At 43.8% G+C, this 19,957-nt stretch overlaps 1 protein-coding gene across 1 annotated transcript in view; it reads right to left on the bottom strand.

Annotated features, from left to right (window-relative positions):
• Positions 1 to 19,957, bottom strand: part of RS1 (retinoschisin 1) — a 34,580-nt gene that overhangs the window by 4,216 nt on the left and 10,407 nt on the right. Inside the window, exons 4-5 of the mRNA XM_023532320.1 lie at positions 12,800 to 12,941; positions 10,453 to 10,648 (exon numbers count right to left, since the gene is read on the bottom strand). Coding sequence (XP_023388088.1) covers positions 10,453 to 10,648; positions 12,800 to 12,941 — 338 coding nt within the window. The remainder of the gene's footprint in view (positions 1 to 10,452; positions 10,649 to 12,799; positions 12,942 to 19,957) is intronic.

A 19,957-nucleotide genomic window follows, 5' to 3' on the forward strand; every position in this document is an offset into this window, starting at 1 on the left:
GCGGTGACCCAACTCTCTCAGCAAGGGCAATCACTCATCGAGACATTCCTAGAGCTCATCTGGGACTCAGAAATCTGCATCTTCTCTCCTGGTCAGAATATTTTTTCTGGAGAGCACTGCTTTTATATCTAGAAGTTCGTTACTTCCTGCATTATAGTGGGATATTGAGCTCCGTGTGAGCACTGAGATCCACAGACTCATACTTTGTGAACTGGGAATGTGGTATGATACACTGAACCGAGTCGGAAATACTGAAATATTTCCTTACCTCCTTCAGTTCATCACTAATAAAGTGTGTAGGCTGAGAAAACTTCTCTACGGTTAAAAACAAATGGTTTCTTTAAAGGGGGCAGCAGAAAAGACAGTACAAATATAAGTGTCCTGTCGCTAATCCCCAGAGCCAGACTCTCACAAGAAGGTTCTCTCAGAGACTTAAAGGGCCAACTTACAAAACAAAATCTTGTAAGTAGTTCTGATTTCTTCCCTTAGCATCTTGACCAGCTGAGATATAGACTATCTTGAGGTCTGATTCAGCTGGGTGAAAAATCCTTAGAAACCATAAGTAAATGCTTGAAAATGAAGCCGTGACAGGGCGAGTCCCTTGTCTGTCTGTATACACACAACGTGGTGACAGTAAGGTGGCTGGGAAACTCTGGGCCTGCTGCCCTATTCTATTCTATTCTATTCTATTCTATTCTATTCTATTCTATTCTATTTCTTCTTTTTTAATTGAATGTACTATAAAAGATTATAGACTTTTGTGCCAAGTCAGTTACTACGTGAATATTCATTTCCCATAGTGCTTTGTTAATTCATGGGCGTTAGGCCAGGCCCTGACTCCACCTTTTTCCACTCCAGGCACTGACCACCACCTTTCTGTGTATTTCCTATAGGCTATTAAATATGATCACAACCTGCCTTGTATTTTCATTCATTAACTGTTTACTCCCAAATTTGAGGGAGGTTTGTCTTTTCGTTTTGCCAGAAAAAAATTTGTAGTGGTTGCACGTTGGATTTCTAGGGCCAGAGAGCTGCGTCAGTGAAACTGGTTTCACTTGTAAGGCCCTTCATTCACCTACAAGGTTGAGCTCTCTGAACCCCATTTGATCCTTGGGTCGCATTTTGCTCCTCCTTTGGAATCTTGAAAAATCAGTCTCCGTGTTGTATGCAGATTAGAAGTTGCCTTGTTCGCTACTCTTCCAGCGCAGAGTATCAGGGAGAAAGAGGCCTTATCTGTTCCTCCATCCCCTCCGTTTTGACAGACTGCTAAGAATTCCTCAGGACTTCCTTTGGTTTGGGATTGTGTTTTCCCAAAAGCCTGATCTGATTCATTTCGGACGTAGACAGGCTTGTCCTAGTGCTCTGCTTCAGGGTTAATCAGACAAAACCCAGGAATAGAAAAGGTAGATGCCTTGACTTTGTCCCTGGTGGTGGGGTGGGGGGATTAAAGTGTTTATCGCCAGAGTTGTCAAAAGCTCCAATTACAAAGCATTCAAAGGTTCCAAAAAAAAAAAAAATGATGCTTTTCCTCTTAGAGAACTTTTAAGTTCTCCACAATGGCTTAGATTTTCTAAAATGGAAAGCAAAGCTTGTACGAAATCCGTTTTCACTAGAGATATATGATTGATCACATATACAGTCCTCTCTCAGTCTATTTCCCTCTCCTTGTTTGGTCACTGATGGAGTCAGGCTGGAGGGGTAATGCTGTGATTTCAGGAAGTCAATTCTCACTGTAAACTCGGATTGATTAACAGAAACAAACCAAACAAAATAGTGGTCCCTAATTCCTATCTCCAAGAATTGCTTTGTGCCATTTTGAATTCAGGTAGTTATTCTGTATATACTTAGAAGACTATTTCGAGCTTCTTCAATCTCTAGGAAGTTTGAAGGGGGTATCTGGGAAGACACAGGGCTGGGTGACTTTGAGAACCCTGCTCATGCATGAAAACAAAAATAGAGATAAGCCAGAATGATGTAACATCTAAATTTTGTGGTAGATTACGAATCAGTGGTAATTCTTAATTGCGCAGACTTTATAATCTATACTACAAAGTGTAATTCCATACTTTTTACTGTGGCAAGGGTGTGCTGTGGTGTTAACCTTTTTCATTTTTGAATCCAAACTGAATTTAAAGTGTTGAATATTTAAATTCCTCACAAGCTAATTATGAACCATTTGTAAAGTGTTTCTATAACTTTGTAACATGTGTTGGTACATCTTATCAAGTTTTTTCTGGCATGTATTCTTCCATTCTGAACTTCTGTAAGATTTCTATTGTTGCTGTAAATATTATACAAATATCTATTCCGTTGTAACCTTAATTATCAGCATGAAATGGTTAATTTTTACTGAGCACAATGTATTTTTGAATGGATCTTCCCAAATGTCTTTAATAAAATGCAGATTTTGCACTGACTGAAGTGATTGCCAGGCCATCCCAACATTGAGCACTGTTGTCCCTCCAGTTCGGACTGTGAGCAGCTCTGCAGCTCTGCAGCTAGTTTCTTTGTAAAGAACTCATTTGAATTCGAATGAGGGATAATGGACCGTTGAAATTGGAATCAGTTTAAGGGACCGAAATTAATGTAAAGCAGGGCAAATCCTGTTATTTAATGATGTCGATAATTTTTTTTGTATTTATAAAGCTTTTTTTCCCCTTCTGGCATTTTGAAAACTTTGGTTTCTTTTACACTTGAGTGTTGTCTCCTTTGCATGTTGCTAGACGCTCACTTGATGGTTTGGGGAGGATGGGCAGAGACGCTAGCTTCCTGTTCAGTGCTGTGGGGAAGGCAAAGACGGACAGCTTAATAAGGATTTCTTTGTGTTTTAAAACCCGGGGGGTTGGCAAACTTGTTCTACAAAGGGCCAGATAGTAAATATTTGAGGCTCTGTGGACCATTAGGGAGGGTCTCTCTGACTTCACAACTCTGCCAGCATGCAACTCTGCCATTTGTAGTGCAAATGCAGCATATATCATGTGTGAATGAATGGGCGTAGTATCTGTGTTCCAGTAAAACTTCATTTACAAAAGCGGGGTGGGGGGGGCGGGGGCGCAGAGCGCCAATTAACTGACCTGTTCTTGGCCTTCACTTTGTCTTTAAGGATAAGACCAACTGGGTAAATGCTCCATGGGGGGAAAGAACTTAAGTTTTGTGATAACATATCTAAAAATTCTCCAACTTTATCTCTCTAAACAAAGGATAGGAGCTAAAACCAGTGCTTTGCATTCTTAAAAGCACTTTGTCACCAATTTTTTGCTCCAAGTTTCTCCTTAAGTCATGTAAACCTGTGATTTCAATTTTTTTACACTTTTTATCAAAACCGAATCAAAGTATCTGGGGCTTGTCATTTTTTTATGTTCATAGCTCTTACTGCGGCTGGGCACAATGCCAGTGTTTTACGTTTATTTTATAGATGAGGAAACTGAGGTCTGTGGACTTTTAACCTGCCCAAGTTCAGCCAGCTAGGATTTGAAGCTGAGTATGTTCACTGTAAAGCCCTATGCCCCTAAACACTGCCAAGCAGAGCGGTTGCTGCGTCTCCATGTATAGAAGCTGCCGTGGGATTGATTCATGACGGGGGTTCATGTACCACCTTTCCTCCCATCCCTCAGCAGGTGGTAATTGATTTGATTTGAGAATAGATTAGAACATGTCATTGAAATAAGTCACGCCAGGTCCAAAAACTGGTGACTTGCACAGGATCTGGAGTCAGATTGCTTGAGTGAAATCCTAGCTCCATCACCTACATCTCGCGCGCCTTTAGGCAAGTTATTTAACTTTCCTATGCCTCAATTACCTTATCTGTAAATTGAAATAATAATAGTACCTACCTCATAGTGCTGTTGTAAGGATTTAATGAAACGATAACCTGCAAAGCACTTGGTAGATTCTCCATAAATATGAGATGTGACATTATTGCTGTTATTTGTGCCCCAGTTGGCAGCTCTATGAAGTTGAAAAGGAATGTCACTGAATCTTGACTGCCAGTTATAGAGAACTCATTAAGCACTTTAGATACATTAATCGTATTTGATCTTCACATCAGCCCTGTAAAGTCCAGGTTAAGAACCACCATAGCTTGGAGTTACTAGTAGTTTGGAGTTACAGCTGTGCATTTGTCCACAGGCCTCAACAGCTACGCTCCAAGTAGACAAAAAGATGGGCTTCTGTCAGCATCTGTTCAAAGGCTCACTTTAGGGATGCAATCTTCTGGGTTCTGAGATTGGATTCATAGCAGTACCTTTATTTTGAAATACCTTTGTTTCGTCCAACCTCCTCCCACACTGAATACCAAAATCAGCTCAGACTTTATCTTGGCAACACTTAATGCCACTTTTTTGTTGTTGTTCATAGCATTTAATTTAGCTGTTTAAAAATCTCCCGCAATATGTTATGTATATTTTAACACAATTTTTAAAAAATCTCCTACAAGTGTAGACCACACTCTAGCATTTCTGAAAATAAAAGTAAACATATTAACATAAGGTAAGAGAATGAGTTTTTGCTACACTATATATATATTTTTTTAATTGAAAGTTTCCCACACAAAAGAAATAATACTGCATACTTCATGTGTTTAATAGCAAAAATCTATTAGACTTCAAATGTCCCTCAATAAAAGTTTTTTACACATTCTTTCATGAATTATGAAGTAAAAAGTTCATATGCTATTGTAAACAAATTACCTGCAGATAAACGTTTTAGGGATGTCAGTATCTCATTGATTATTATATTCTGAAGTATTCAACAATTTCCAATGTGAAATTTCAGCTGACTTCTTTGCAAAAAACGACAAGTTGTTACTAAAATTTATATGGAAATTCAAGAGACAGAATAGCCAAAACAATCTCGAACGAAATTGGAAGACGCACATATTCCAATTTCAAAACTCACTACAAAACTTCAGTAATCAAAACAGTGAGGTGCTCTCATAAGGACAGACATACAGAGATCAGTGGAATAGAATTGAGAGTTCAGAAATAAACCTTCACCTTTATGGTCAATTGTATTTTTTCAGTAAGGGTGCCAAGGCCATTCAGAGGGAGAAAGGATAGTTTTTTCAACAAATGATGCTGGGACGACTGGATATCCACATGCAAAGAATGAAGTTGGACTCCTACCTCATACCATATGCAAAAATTAAAACGCATCAATGATCTAAATGTAAGAGGTAAAAACTATAAGACTCGTAGAGGAAAACACAGGAGTAAATCTTTCTGATCTGGATTTGGCAATGGTTTCTCAGATATGACACCAAAAGTACAAGCCAAAAAAGAGAAAAATAAACTGGGCTTCATCAAAATTTTAAACTGCGTGCTTCAAAGGACTCCATCAAGAAAGTAAAAAGACTTTATCTTCAGGAGCTGTCTTTTTTGCTGACTTTCCTGAAATTAACCCCCACTGGGCATCCACACTTCATGGTTTTCACTTCCTGCCACTTGGCCTCTGATTAACCTCAACTGTTTTCTGTCAGCCTTTGTATATAAATCTAGAGATACGTATCTCCTAGCTTGCCAAAAGTAAAGTTTGTGAGATCAAAAAATGTAAAAAGACAACCCATAGAATAGGAGAAAATATTTGCAAGTCATATGTCCGATAAAGGAATTGTATCTAAAGCATGAAGAACTCTTACAACTCAAAAAGACAGCCTGATTTTAAAATGGACAAAGGATCCGAATAGATATTTCTCCAAAGAAATGTACAAATGGCCAGTAAACAAATGAAAAGATGCTTGGCATCATGAGTCGTGGGGAAATGCAAATCAAAACCACCATGAGATACTACTTCATACACCACAGGATGGCTATAATCAAAAAGACAGATAATAACAAGTGTAGAGAAAATAGAACCGTGATACACTGCTGGTGGGAATGTAAAGTAGTGCAGCTACTTTGGAAAATCATCCAACAGTTCTTCAAAACGTTAAACAGAGTTACCATATGACCTAGCAATTCCACTCCTAGGTATATACCCAAGATAAATGAAAACATGTCCACAGTTGTTCATATTGGCATTATTCACAACAACCAAAAAACGTGGAAACAATCCAAATGTCCATCAGCAGATGAATGGATAAATACAATGTGGTCTATTCATACAGTGGAATGATATTCTGCCGGAAAAAGGAATGAAGTACTGTCACACGCTACGACATGAACGAACCTTGAAAACACTATGCTAAGTGAAAGAAGCCAAACAGAAAAGACCACGTATTGTATGATTCCATTTATACAAAATGTCCAAATTGGCTACAGAGGCAGAAATAGATCAATGGTTGCCTAGGGCTGGAGTGGGCGAGTGGGTTGGGGGAGTGATGGCTGATGGGTTCAGGGTTTCTTTGTGGGGTGATGAAATTTTTCTAAAATTGATTGTAATAATGGTTGCTCAACTCACTATACGCAAAGTCATGAAATTGTACACTTTACATGGGTGAAATTTGTATGGTATGTGAGCTTAATAAAACTTATAAAACATTTCCAACATGAACAATTATTTGGAGAAACTTTATCCCTGCTTCACCCTGTTTCATTCTTTCTTTCCCTTAAGTCGACTTTCCCTCCTGTGTCTACAGTGCTGATTGTAGAGGACTTGAACTCTTAGGCTTTTCTCTGACCATGCATATTATGATAAAACTTCATTCGACTTTCCCAGTGAGACTATCCAGTCAGGCATTCTGTTCAAAATGCATCTGTCCATGTGTTCTAAGACCAAAGAAGGATTCTACCCCTACCCCCACCCTGAATTGATATGTATATATTCGAGAGAAGATGGAGCAGGGAAAAGCGTTTTTCCAGGTTCAGGTATACAGCATGGGGATTAGAAAGAGGCTGGGTTAGATATGAAGCTGTTCTAAGCCAAAAACACCAGGGAAGAGATTTGGGGCTTTTAGGAGGCTGCCCAATCACAAAGAAGATGAATGTGATGCCAGGATCGTGTTAGTATGAGTTCACTGACTTGGCTTGGCATTTAAAAACAGAGTTACTCAGAGATGCTAGCAAAGGCTGCACTGCATCAGGGCCAGGACAGTCTTGGATTGATTACCCATTCTCGTTGGAAGGCCCTGCCCTCTGATTCCACTCCCTTCAGCTCCTACTTTCAAATCCTCTCCTGCCCACCTGCCATGTCACCAGCCTCTCCCACGGAAGCGCCTGAAAACTCAGGCTGACTTACAAACAACAAAAGAGACTTAGACTGTCGTTCTCCAAGCTTGATGGGCTTCTCCAGGAGGGGAAGGCTAGGCCTATTCCAGGCCCCTTTCTTCCCTAGGAGGCTTCAGCATCAGGAGCAGGCCAGTTTGTGTGTTGCAAGGCTAGGGGTCAGAGGTTGGAAGGTTGGGCTCACCAGGGCCATAGCCACATCGCCTTTCCTAGGATGTAGGTCCTGACCACTTTGTACCAAGCCTGAACTCAGCTGATGGGCCTTCTCCGTGTAGCCAGTGATAGCTCTTGGGCCAACTGTTTTCCAAGTGTTAAGCTTGTTGAACAATGGTAGCCTTAGGTAAAGGGAAATTCTGGTGTGTTCTAGTCAACTGGGGTTCATACATATCGGAAAACTTTGCTACTTACACGCGCAGCCTGTCCTGTGTTTTCACCTAAATAGTGACCACACTCAAACTGGGATAATTTGCCTGAATGGGCTGCAGAATGGAGCCGTATATGAGAGCTTTGGAATGGACCCTTCCCCCATCCGCCGCCCCCAATCCCTGTGTGCATGGGGGTGAAAGTCCAGAGCAAGGGAGGCCCTCCTACCTGGGGTGTTTGGTCGTGTACGCCTCTCAGGAGACTGGGCCCCCATCCAACCTCATCTCCGCCACCCAGTCATCCCCGAAACCTTTCACTCTGGTACCAGGTGCTCTAAAGTCCTAAATAACCATGATTTAATGAAAACGAGGAGAAACTGCAAGCTCGCCCCGCCCCCCTTGCATTCAAAGCAAGGCTTTATGAAACTCTGTTCCTGTTTTGAACATAGTAATGCAAAAGAATTTTCAAAATATCAGGGCTGTTTTGTGTTCCCCTGGGACTGCACCTTTCACAGTGTCACTGAGACTGAAAAACAAAACAAAAACGGAGAGCAGCAAATTACCCCTGCTACTTAGGCTTTTGTAAGAAAATTCTTTTTAGGGACATTTTCTTTGTTCCTATTTTACTTAGCCCTGAGTGGGGAATATGTTCATTTTTCTTTTTCTTCCGCTGAAATTGGAAACTATATCTTTAAAAAAAAAAAAAGAAAAGAAAGAAAAAGAAATACGCTCTACCCCCCAGCTCTGTATTGAAAAGAGCTTGTAAAATGCAGCCCCTTTCATCACAGTGATATGTCAGGGCTCCCCCGCGGTCCCTCCTGCGCCCTCTACCCCCTGGCAGGCGCCGAGCTGAGACAGGCTTCAGGTACACTTGCTGACACACTCCAACAGCTCCATGCGGATGGCAATGCGGACGTGCCAGCCCAGTGGGACCAGCCGGATAAAACGGGAGATGATGGGGGGCCGCAGCAGGTTCTGGACTGTGGAGGTTCGGTCTGAGTTTCCATAGAAGACCTGAAAGAGAAGAGTGATATCCTATCACCATCATATTAGCGGAGGCAAGTGGAAGAATGATTCCTTTCTGAAGCTGGCCCTAACTTATAACTGAAAAATCTCAAAGCGGTTAAAGTGCGGAGACTTAGCAGATCTGACATCGACTGGTTGTTAGCACCTATCTGCATGATCCGGGCATCTCTGAGTATTCGAGGACATTTGGAACTGTACAGTCCAGTACGGTAGCCAGTAGCCACATGTGGCTATTTAAATTCAAATGAATTAAAATTAGATAATTGTTCACATCCTCAATCACACTAGCCACCCACCACCGTTCAAGTGCTCAAAAGCTAATGTGATTAGTGGCTGCCATATTGGACACTGTAGATACTAACATTCCACTGTGGCAGAAAGTTCTGTTGGGTAGCTATGATAAAAAAAAATGCCTCTTGATTCTTATCACCAACTTCAGGTTTGAATCCTTTGTATTTTGACAAGAATTTTGAAAAGGACTACATCACACAAGGAATGTTCCCACGTTTCGAAAGTATCCAAAGTAAAAACGTTCTTGAAGGAGCTTCTGGAAGGAGGAGGGCAGTATCCAGAGTAGAGAGAAAAAGGTTTGGCTTTGGGGCTATAACATGGCATGATGCAGTGGCTGAAACATAAAAACTTGCCATGGATATTTGGCTGTATCTGCAAAGAAATTCTTTACACTCTTTCCAGAGTCATAAATGCTCTGCCTGATGATGCGGGAACATTTCATTCCCTTCTGGTATTATCTTTAGAAAAATTCCGACTGTTGTGTTGGCCTCATCCATCCACAAAATAAGAAGGACCTCATAAGCCATGATCTTATCTTACCTTTCTTCCCAATAACGACACTCCGCATGCCCTTCACTAAGCTGTTTGCCCTTGAACCTATTCAAGTCAGGAGCCAGCTGAAGAGGGAGGATGGAACAGGCTGCTCCCAATAGCACAAATGCCCAAGTGAAGTGCTTCTTTGCAAAGAATTGTCAAGGTCTTCAGAAACATAGACGGGGCTTGGAAAAAAAAAACTCGTATCTTTTTGAAAAGCCAACAAAAATGGGATAAAATGTCTTAAGTATCAAGATGGTTTTTCCTGTAGTGTTCAAACTCCTTGAAATCTCAACCCATGAATGCCTTGCTGTACAAATTGTCCTCAGAGAATACAAAGCCTTCTGATTTTCATCTGCATGTGCTTAACCTGATTAAATGTCCAAATTAGCTAGGGGAAGTCCTCACTATCAGGCAAAAGGACAGTTAACATTTCCAAATAGCTAGTAAATTTTTAATTTATAAGTATACATTACATATATGTGTATATACATACACATATTCAAGAGCCTGCTGTGTTATGTCTATGGTGAACAAGACTTTGGTCTTGGCGCTTGGAAGTGAGTCGGCATATAAAATTGCTGAAAGGTTTAATGACTTCTGTGTTTGCCCTGCTGGGGTCATTTTAACCATTTCGGTAGTTTTCTGGTTAACTTGCTGGGTTGCCCAAAGCTTCCCAGCTGTCGGTGTCAATGAATAGTAAGGAGAGGCCATAGGTACATCAATGGACCAGGACCTACCCACATCAATAATAAGTCAGCCCCATGCAGCAAAGTGTGCAATGGTCCAGTGAGTCTGGAATAGTCCAAATGGCTGTTTTTGATGATTCAAGCAACTATATGCTGATATGAGAAATCAAAGATTTCTTTTGCGCCCAAGAGTGGTACTTGTTTGCAAATGGCTAGACACCAGGAATACAACAAGAAAGACACATGTCTCATGGTCCGAGAGCAGACTGTGACTCACCATGCCTTGGGGGAGTGTTCTGAGAGAGGGTGGCGACAGGAACACAGGGACAGGGGCAGGAGGAGAGTCCTAAAGAATGTGAGCTGAAGGTGGTTTGGGTACGACTGACTTACCCGGTTGTTTCCAGTCTGGTCCTTATAGTAAATCCAGTTCAGGTTCTCGTCAGTTCTGTACTGCACACTGTACTTGGTCATCCACTCATCAATGTCACAACGACCCTGGGTGAGGATCCCCGAAATCACCTTGACCTCCTTCAGATCTATCTGTAACCACTGGCTGCTGTCCTGGAACTTGGAGAGCCAGGCGCACCTGCCAGGGACACAGTGAGTTACCGTTAGCCTTACCCAAGAGCACCTCCAACAGGCTGGGAGACGCTGTCTTTTTGAGGGGGTGCCAGCACCCAAAGAGCCCCCACAAAGCTTGGGCAGTCTGAGCTGCAATCTGTTAAGCACCCAGAAGCTTGTCTCCAAGAAGTGCCCAGCCTCTGTGATGCCTGTATCATTCTCTTCGTGCACCACCACCGCTGAAGGAAAAATTTCCAGATTCAACTAATTTGTCAAAGAAATGCCTTTGAGTGTAGCTGAAATCACCTTTGGGGTGTGGCTGAGCACATCTTTCTTTAATGTGTGGTTATGGCATCCGCCAGCCCCCTTCCTTTTTCATTAGTCTTTCCTGATGTTTCCTTCTCCATGAGTCTTTTGTTTTTCTTTAATTTCACTCTATTCATGCGTTTCTGCATCTCCGTCAGGTGCTGTCACCCGTGGCTTTCAGGGAGTGTCTACCATGTGCACTGAGCCAAGTGCCTCTGGGAGGGCTTTTGACAACTGTAGAGGGAACCAGCCATTGAAGGAACTAATTTTTTTTTTCAGCTATATCCCTCATAAATTGTAGAAACCTATAGCTTCTCTCCCCATTTTTTTTTATTGCATGTTAATTAGCTTCGTGGGACTCAGCCCTTGACTGCTTTCTTTTTTAATTCCAGACTTGCTCCTTGGGTGGCTCTGACTTTTTACTTCCATCTCAGATCTTTTCTAAATTCCAAATCCCGAAGATCAGTTACTGGCTAGCCAACTTCTCCTGGATACCTTACAGCATCTCAAATGAAATATGGCCAAAAGTGAGCTCCGAATTATCCTCATTCTAACCCCGCCTTCTGGTATTCATCTCTCTGAATTCAACCCCTGTCCTCCCAGGTGCTCATGCCAGCAATTTGAGAGCCATTCGTGGCCACTTCTCTGTCGCCTCGAATGGCCAATCCATCTACTGGTTCCATCTCCAAATGTTTCTCAAAGTCATTACTTCTCTCCATTTCCCTGCCATCACTCTAGACCTCAATTCTCGTCTGGATTGCTGCTATAGCTTAACTAGTCTTCCTGAATTACTCCCCACAGAAGCCAGAAGCTTTTTTCTTTCAACACAAATCTGATTATGATACTCCCCAACTTCAGATCTTTCTCTGACAGAGTCTAATTGTTTTCACCTCTTCCCATCTTCCTTCAGTAATAGAACCCCTGTGTTTTATCTGCGTAAATAGCCATCCAGCCTCCCTTGAAGCTAGGTGGGCCATCGGACCAAATTCGGGGCAATGAGATATGGGCAGAAGTGGCCAATAGGATTATGTTTGTATCCTTAAAAGTGTGTTCACTCTGCTCTTCTTTTCTCCCTACTGACTAGAATGTGGCTGTGACAGTGGAAGCTAGAGCAGCCGTCTTGGTCTCCGAGATGGAAGTTTCATGTTAAGGAAAACAGAACAAGGTAGAAAGAATCTGGACCTCTGACAGCATCCAGCTGCCATAACCCTAGACTGCCTAATTCAACTCTTAGATGAGCAAGAAATACACCTCTATGTTAAGTCTGTACTTTGGGGCTCTTTGTTACAGCACCAGAAACCTGTATTCTAACTAATGTACATTCAAGATCCTCCCTATTATCCCTAAAATAAGGACCACAATCCTTAACATAACTTAAAAGGCCCTGCACGATCTGGCTTCTGCCTGCCTCTCCAGCCTTTCCTTGCCTGCGATCTAACCTTGCCGGCCTGCTTTACGGCCCCTCTCCATGCTTAGGAGGGGTCTCCCCAACTCAGGGCCTTTGCACCTAATGTACCCTGTGCGCTCCCCCTGCCCCTCAACCTGGCCAACTGTCTCAGATTAAATATCTTTTCTTTAGAAAGCCCATCACTGGTGCTTCAAATGGCCCATGTCTTTCTTCTTAATCTCCACAGCACTCAGCACACTTACTAAATGATCAGTTGTGTGATTATATGCTCAGTCAGTCTCCCCCTCTAAACTGTGTGCTTCTAGAAGGTTAGGACCTCATGCACCTTGTTCGCTGCTGTATGCACGTGGAAGGCACTCAATATTTGTTGAATAACTGCATTCTGTGTCGCTCATTTATTAGAGACCTACTTTTTCAAATCACATGAAAAAGAAAAATCTCCTGAGCCGCCAGCCTGCTTACCCAAAGCCTTGACTGTTGAGCCGGGCCTTGTTGGCAGTCCACGAGGAATACCAGCCCACGTACTGCTCCGGGTTGGAGCAGGTGATCTGGTCTGGTGTAACCTCTCCTGACTCGAAACCCAGAGGCTTATGATACGGGCATTCTGGGAAAGGAAAAACAACACTCGCTTAAACATTTGTATCGCATCGCAATACTCGACAAACATAAAATGACTGAAATGACAAACCGTCTTGTTTGAAGATAAAGAGATTGCCATAGAGACTCAACATTCGTAAACACAGAGAGAAGTGGTTCTATGGCAACCCCACTGTGGTGTGTGTGGGGGGGCGTAGTTTTGATACTATTTTGCCTCCCCCACAAACTTAGAAACCTAAAAACCAAGAGGTTCACAGTGAAATATCATACTTAAATGCCATACTCTTTATTTTCCTCATTAACACAGGTTTAGCCATCCTGCATGATGACATCAGGGTCCTTAATTGTCCTCAGGCAGCATATGATGGCAATTAAAAGACCAAAACAATGGTGAGAGGCAAGAAGGGCAATTATATATTGAGACTGACTTCCCACTTGTAAATTGCAGTTTTCTCACTAATATAATAAAAAACAAAAAGGGTGAAATGTGCCTGAGTGACTGTTGAATAAGAAACAGTTGAAAGAAACTGCTTTTCCCAAATAATAGCCAAAGCTGGTTCTTACATGTTAATTGTCTGCTGCTTCTCAACGTTTTCCTCTCATATTCAGTGTTAGCTTACCTGATGAGAGACTGCCAATTGTCAACCCAGTATCCATTCTCCCCTTCTTTTTGACTAAAGAGCCCTAATTTTGTTGAGGGCAGCGACGTGGCCAGCTAAAAAAGCAATCTTTCCCAGCCTCTCTTGCAGTTAGAAGTGACCATGTGGCATGATTTCTGACCAGTGAGATATAAGAGGGTGTCTGCCAGAGATTTCTGATCAGGTGTTGCTTGTACCTTCTTTCTTCCTGTTGTCTAGTGGGAAGGCCTGCTGGCTGGTGCAACAGTAGCCAGCTTGCACCATGAGGGGAAGGCCAGGAGAACTGCAGAGACCTCAGCCCTGATATGCTTAAGCAACTCCCTACCCGCTACTGTTTTTACCTTCTGAATGAAGAAAGCTAATTCAATCATTCAATAAGCCACTATCTAGGGGGCCGCATTTATAACCAAACCCAGTTTCTAGCTGAATTTCTATAGAAAACAATGATAAACTTATGCAAATACATTCCCCTAGTTTTCTGATTGTGAAAGATAAACTCCAAGTAAGATAAATCAAATCATTTTTTTTTCTATGTGTATATCTGGGTTCAGATTGAAGAGCTGAACATATTTACTGGAGCATCATCACCTTCAATGGTAAAATGGGCGCCAAAGTATTCCTAGAGAATGATTTTCAGAAATCAGTAAAACAAAATGAAGCATGCAGAAACTTGACTGCCATCCTGAGGCTCCAGAATACCTGCAGACCTCTGGCCTAGAAGCGGGGGCGGGGTGGGCTTCTGGCCAATGCACCGAAAAATAGGTCCAACTCCTACCAGTAGCTGCAACTCAGCAGGGCTGGGGGCGAGGGGACAGCATTTGTTTACAAATATCCGAGGCTTTGAGGGCCTATTAAAATAATATCAGTTCCTGGGAGAGAGAACAGGAACGCTTTATGAAACCACGCTCATGCCTTGTGTGGCCGGATCATCAGGGGTGCTTGTTCCCGATGCGGTTTCCAGGATCCCACTCCCAGAGCAGCTGCGCTTTTAAGTGCACTTTCTAAGAGCACTTCGGAATCCTTGGCCCTCCAGGGAAGGCATATTGTTGGCTGGTGCTTCAGGCGGCCTAGTGCCCATGGCCTTGGGGGCACCTCCACCTCCTCGACCTCTCTCCAACCTGGCCCCAGTGTCAGGAAGCTGGGTTTCAGTTGGGTCTTGGTTGTCACTTAAATTCTAACCGTGGATGTCTCTAAAGCCCCTCCATCTGGAACCTCCCTTTTCTTGCTCTAGGGCCACCAGCTTGGAGGGAGGGGGCAGAGGGGAAGGAAAAGCCATTGCCGCCTCTCCCAGTTGCCTTAGTCTTGACATTTTGATCTTTCTCCGGTTTCCCGTCATATTTCTTTTGCCATTTCTTCCCAATTAGCCCATCTAAACAGTTAAGAGTAGACTGTAGACTGTAGACCTGTAGGGACCAGGCCAGTGGCAGTGGCCTTGGAGGCCCGTGAGGGCTTGTCCAGACCTGGATCCTCCCCACACTCTCCAGGGGAGGTGATGAGTTTCCCATCCCCATGGTTTCAGCAGGCATCTGAGAACCTTGCCTGACTCTCAGCCCCGAGCCTCCCATGGCCCTCTTGAGTACTTTCCAGGTGAACAGTGCCATCTGGGTGAACCAAAGATACTTCACACCCAGATGGCCAAAACTGAGCCCTTATGTCCAAGCCCCAAGCCTGCCCCATCCAGTGCTCCTGTCTCCGGCATTGGTATGTCCAGCTACTCAGCTGCTCCCCCAGAAACCTGATGGCTTGGCCCAGGGCACAAAGCAGAGGCTTTTCCGTGGATCTAAGCCTGGGCATCACCTGGGGAGTTGCGGAAGTGCTGACATTCGGGCCACACCACCAGAGATCTTGATGTCATTGGTCTGGAGCAGGACCTGGGCATGGGGTAAAGCTGCAGATGATTGTAATGGGCAGCCAAGGTCAAGAATGCCGGCTTAGAGCCAATGCGACCTGCGACTGGATCCCATTCTCCCTCTGCGTGAGTTTAGGCAAGCTGCTTAACGTCTCTGGATCTCAGTTTCTGCACCTGTGAAATGAGCACAACAGTAGAACCTGCCTCCGTGAAGTTGCTATGGGATTGCTATGGGATAACGTTGGTAGAGCGTAGAGCCTGTAGTGCCGGGCCAAAAAGCAGCAGCTCATGTGGGTGGAATAGGGTGAAGTCGTGAGAATATAGTGATGTGTTCTTGAGTTTTTTACATGTTTGTTTTTCTGATGAAGAGTCACCAGAGAAGAAATCTAACACCCCTCTACCCCACTCTGTCTTGCTCCAGGATGAAGTAAGCTCTGTGTGTGTGTGTGTGTGTGTGCATGTGTCAGAGAGAGACTTGAGACAGAAAGCTGTTGATGGCATAGCATCTCCCAGGTTTATGGATTTAGAAGGTTCAGAGCTCAACAAGAATCAGCCTATTGTCCCAGAGAAGGAGGTGGCCAGAGGCTCTGGGCTTTGACTCTTGGGGAGCAGGGGAGTTGTGATGGGGGCCTGAGCTCAGCAGGGAAATGGTTCCTCTGAGGGGGCTGGACCAGGGATGGGTCCTGGGAGCCCTGGGTTCTGGACACCCTTAGGAAACTTGGGAAGGTCTCAGGACTGAGCTTGTTTCAGAGGGAGAAGGTGTCGACCTCTGAGTGGGGCCATGGGCCAGGCAGGGAGCCTGCCACGCAGCCTGAGCCTGGGCCTGGCCCCAGGCAGCCCTCGCAGGCTGTGGGCGCTTCGTGTAGTCCAAAGGGGAGAGGAAGGACCTTCGACAATCCTGTCTTTAGACTCCTCACAGGCCATGACAAAGTGGGACTCAAACTGGAGTTATCTGAACTTAGAAAAATAGAAAATGTAAGATTTCTCGCGCTCTTGTGCTGGGGAATGAACTGCACTCCAGTTACTTTATTACTTTTCCTGACTTCCTTTTCCCCCTCTTCCTCCTTCCATGGTTCTGGCTGAGCATCCTGAGGGCGCGAAGGCCTTCCCTTGAGGCCATTCCCTCTGCCTGTGGCACTCCTGACCCCTCTTTCCCCCATTCATCTGGCCACCGCTACTCATCCTTCAGATCTCTGTCCACTTCTCTTGCCCACCCAGAGCTTGGTAAAGAATTGTAGGTGCTGCCTTCCCAGACACCCTAAGCCTGTCACTTATCCCTCTTCTTGTGATCATTTAAATGTCAGCACCCCTAGTTTGTCTTGCCCACCATTCTATCCTTCTGAGTCCAGCAGAGTGCCTGCTCATGCTAAGCACTCTATAGATACTGATCGCATGAATGAATGAAGGGATAAACAAACATCATCACCTCCCTCTTGGGTGGCTGCTGGGGATAAGCGGGAAAAATGGCAGAAACAGGAAGCAGAGAGCTCAGGGAAAAAGTAGGAGTTGACTGGCCTAGAGGACTCCCACTGGCCTATGTGTATACACTCATTTTACTCTTAAGGAAAAACTTCCATCTTCTGTGGCACAAGTGGTTCTTCTGAGAGACGACTTGACAATGAGATGGATGAAGCCATATTCGTAATATACTGCTAATCTAGACTGTGGATACTTAACATACTAGCCCCTCTTATTCAATAGATAATTGCTCAATTTGTAGACATGAAGGCTAGAAATGCTTATAAAGAATGTTAACCTAAAGAAACACAAAGAGAGTTCAAGGACATTCTTGTCAAGAGAAAAGTGAATATTATTATGCACACGTATTAGACATGAATATTTACCACGATGTAGTAAAATGTAGAATAATATCTACAGAAGAATAGAGTATAAATTTAAATATAATATAGAAATATAAAATCTAGAATAAAAGTAAAGCATTGAGTCATTGGATTCCTTATGCTTTGATACTTCCCCTACCCTATTCCCACCTCTCAGAGTACCGAGGTAATCTCGGCTCAACTGTGGAAAAGACAGACCTTTTAGTATTTTTAATAGCATTAAGCTGAAGATTAGGAGGTCATAATGCACCTAGATGGTCACCTTCTGCTCTTTAGGTGGGGCGCCTGGGCAGTAACAGCCGGTGTGTACCTGGGAGCTCCTCTTGGCAGCTCTGAATGACTTTCCTGTCCTTCTGTGCTTTCTAGGCTCTTCCCTCCTAAATCAGACTCTGCTGGAAGCATTGAATTTCAGGCTCCAGAGAAACAATATACCATTCTTGAGGTTCCAATGAGGATCTGAGGCTCTGATGGGCAAGTGACTTCTGGAAGGTTGTGCCTAGTCCTGATGCCCTGAATCCTGTCTTTCATGGAAAAACCAATTAACACCAATAAATCAACCATTTAACATTAAGGTTGTGTTTTTTTCTTTCTGGAAATATCTGCGTTGTTAACAAAACCAACAACAATACAACTTAAAAAAAAATAGTGGGGAGAGGAGAACACTTAAGCTAAAGAATTTCTGATTTCCAAACTTCCGGTTCACGGCAACTGTGTAGGGGAGAGAGCTTAGGGGACCCAGTGATCTTCACATTCCTCAAACACAAGGCCCTCCTCAGCTTCACAGTTGATTGGGTCAATTAACCCAATCCACATAAATAATCTCTTTTCAATTTCTTCTTAGAAAGAATTTCCTTGCAATGGAAGTCCAGTAGGCCTCCTGTCTCTAGTGATGAGAACATTCGTTTTCACTAAAGGGTCAACTCCTCTGGGGTGGAGACAATGTCTTCAATTTTGTCTCCGCATTAGTACCTGGCACATAATAGACACAGGATAAAAGAGGGTGGAATTCTATGGATTATTAAAGAGGGCACTTCAGTATTGACTGGGCAGATCACACCAACACATAATGGCTGCAGGAGTTCACAGCTTGGTGCACAGTGGGATGACCCGTGGGAGAAGCCCACCAAACAACAATGCTTACTGCTTTCCCCACTATCAGGACCCCACTGTTCCAGAAAGCTTAGTTCAGAACTGACTTCCTACCTCTTTAGTAAATAGAAAAACGGAGGCAATAAAAGCTCTTGTAGACTTCCCCCACAATTTGCTATTTTAATGCAAATTTAATGAAATAATGAAGAGAAGCTAATACACTACACACCGACCTCTTCTCTCCAGGTGCTATTATTAGGCGATTATGTAAAGTGAATGACGTTGCATGGCACCATCATAACCCGGGAGAGGGGTGGCAAAGACAGTTTGTGCACAAGAGGACCTGAGCCATTGAAAGGACTGGGCACTGCAAATATTTGCGGGCCGCCCCAGCCTCCAACAGTCAGAGTGTTATAAGCTCTTAGGAGGCAGAAAGAAAAGGAACTAGTTTGCCAGGTACAGCACCAGATGGTGTAATGCCTCATCTGATTTATTCCTCAAAACAACTCCTTAGAGCAGAGATCAGCAAACTGTGGCCCTCGCCTGTTTTTGTAAATAAAGTTTTATTAGCACACAGCCATGCACATACATTTACATATCATCTATGGCTGCTTTCAAGCAACAATGGCCGAATTGAGGAGTTGAGACTGTACAGCCCACTAAGCCACAAATATTTATTGTGTGGTCCTTAACAGACAAAGTTTGCTGGCCCCTGCCTTAGAGGAAGGCAAGCATTCACATGGCAGGAAAGGCCATGTTATGCAGCAGAACAAACAGTCCCAGAAATTTCAGAGGCTTAATACTGTGAAGGTTTATTTTTCACTCAGGTGATTTGGCCACTGGGGGTCGGCAGGGGGTTCCACCTTACCTCCCCAGCACCCTGGCTGACACACAAGTCACTTTCTGAAGCAGGGAAAGGGAGAGCTGGACAGTTGAGTGCCACCCCTTAAATGCCTCATTTCGGAGGGGACACTGATCACTCCGGCTGGAGCTGCTCACATGATACCACCTGACTGCAAGGGGGTTGGGAGGTGGGGAGGCACACGGTGGTTTGGTGAGCAATGGCTATCCAGGCACAGTAGTATTACCTCCATTTGACAGAAAAAGGCCAGAGTGGGAGTCCCAGAGTTAAAAGTGACCCAGCCAGGATTCCAGCTCTTAAGGAGCATAAAGAGCATAGCTTAAAAGCCTATGCTCTTCCCAAAACTTCCTGCCACCATTAATTTATTTTCAATTAATTATCCATTAATCTCTTTCACTGACAGTTAGATCCCATCTTACCATCTCACCCAGGCCAAGTAGAGGTCAGGAAGCTATTCTGAACAATGACATGAGAGCATTTTGTTGGAGCAGTGGCCACGTGACATTTGAAGTTCAGAGGCCAACTGGAGAAAACTCAGAATGTGGCATTCAGGGGATTTAGTTCAGCTGGATTGAAAGAAAGAGGAGAAACAGGGTGTTCCCAAGGGCACTCTAATGATCAGGTGCCCCGAGGAGAGGGACACTCACCTGGTATGCAGTCTAAGGAGGTGGCCCCCGCAGACCACAGGGCATTGGCGCCTCCTTGGCAATTGCACTTGCACGCTTTGTGATACCAGGGGTCCTC

The sequence above is a fragment of the Pteropus vampyrus genome, unplaced genomic scaffold (assembly GCF_000151845.1).
Source record: "Pteropus vampyrus isolate Shadow unplaced genomic scaffold, Pvam_2.0 Scaffold81, whole genome shotgun sequence".
NCBI lineage: Eukaryota > Metazoa > Chordata > Mammalia > Chiroptera > Pteropodidae > Pteropus > Pteropus vampyrus.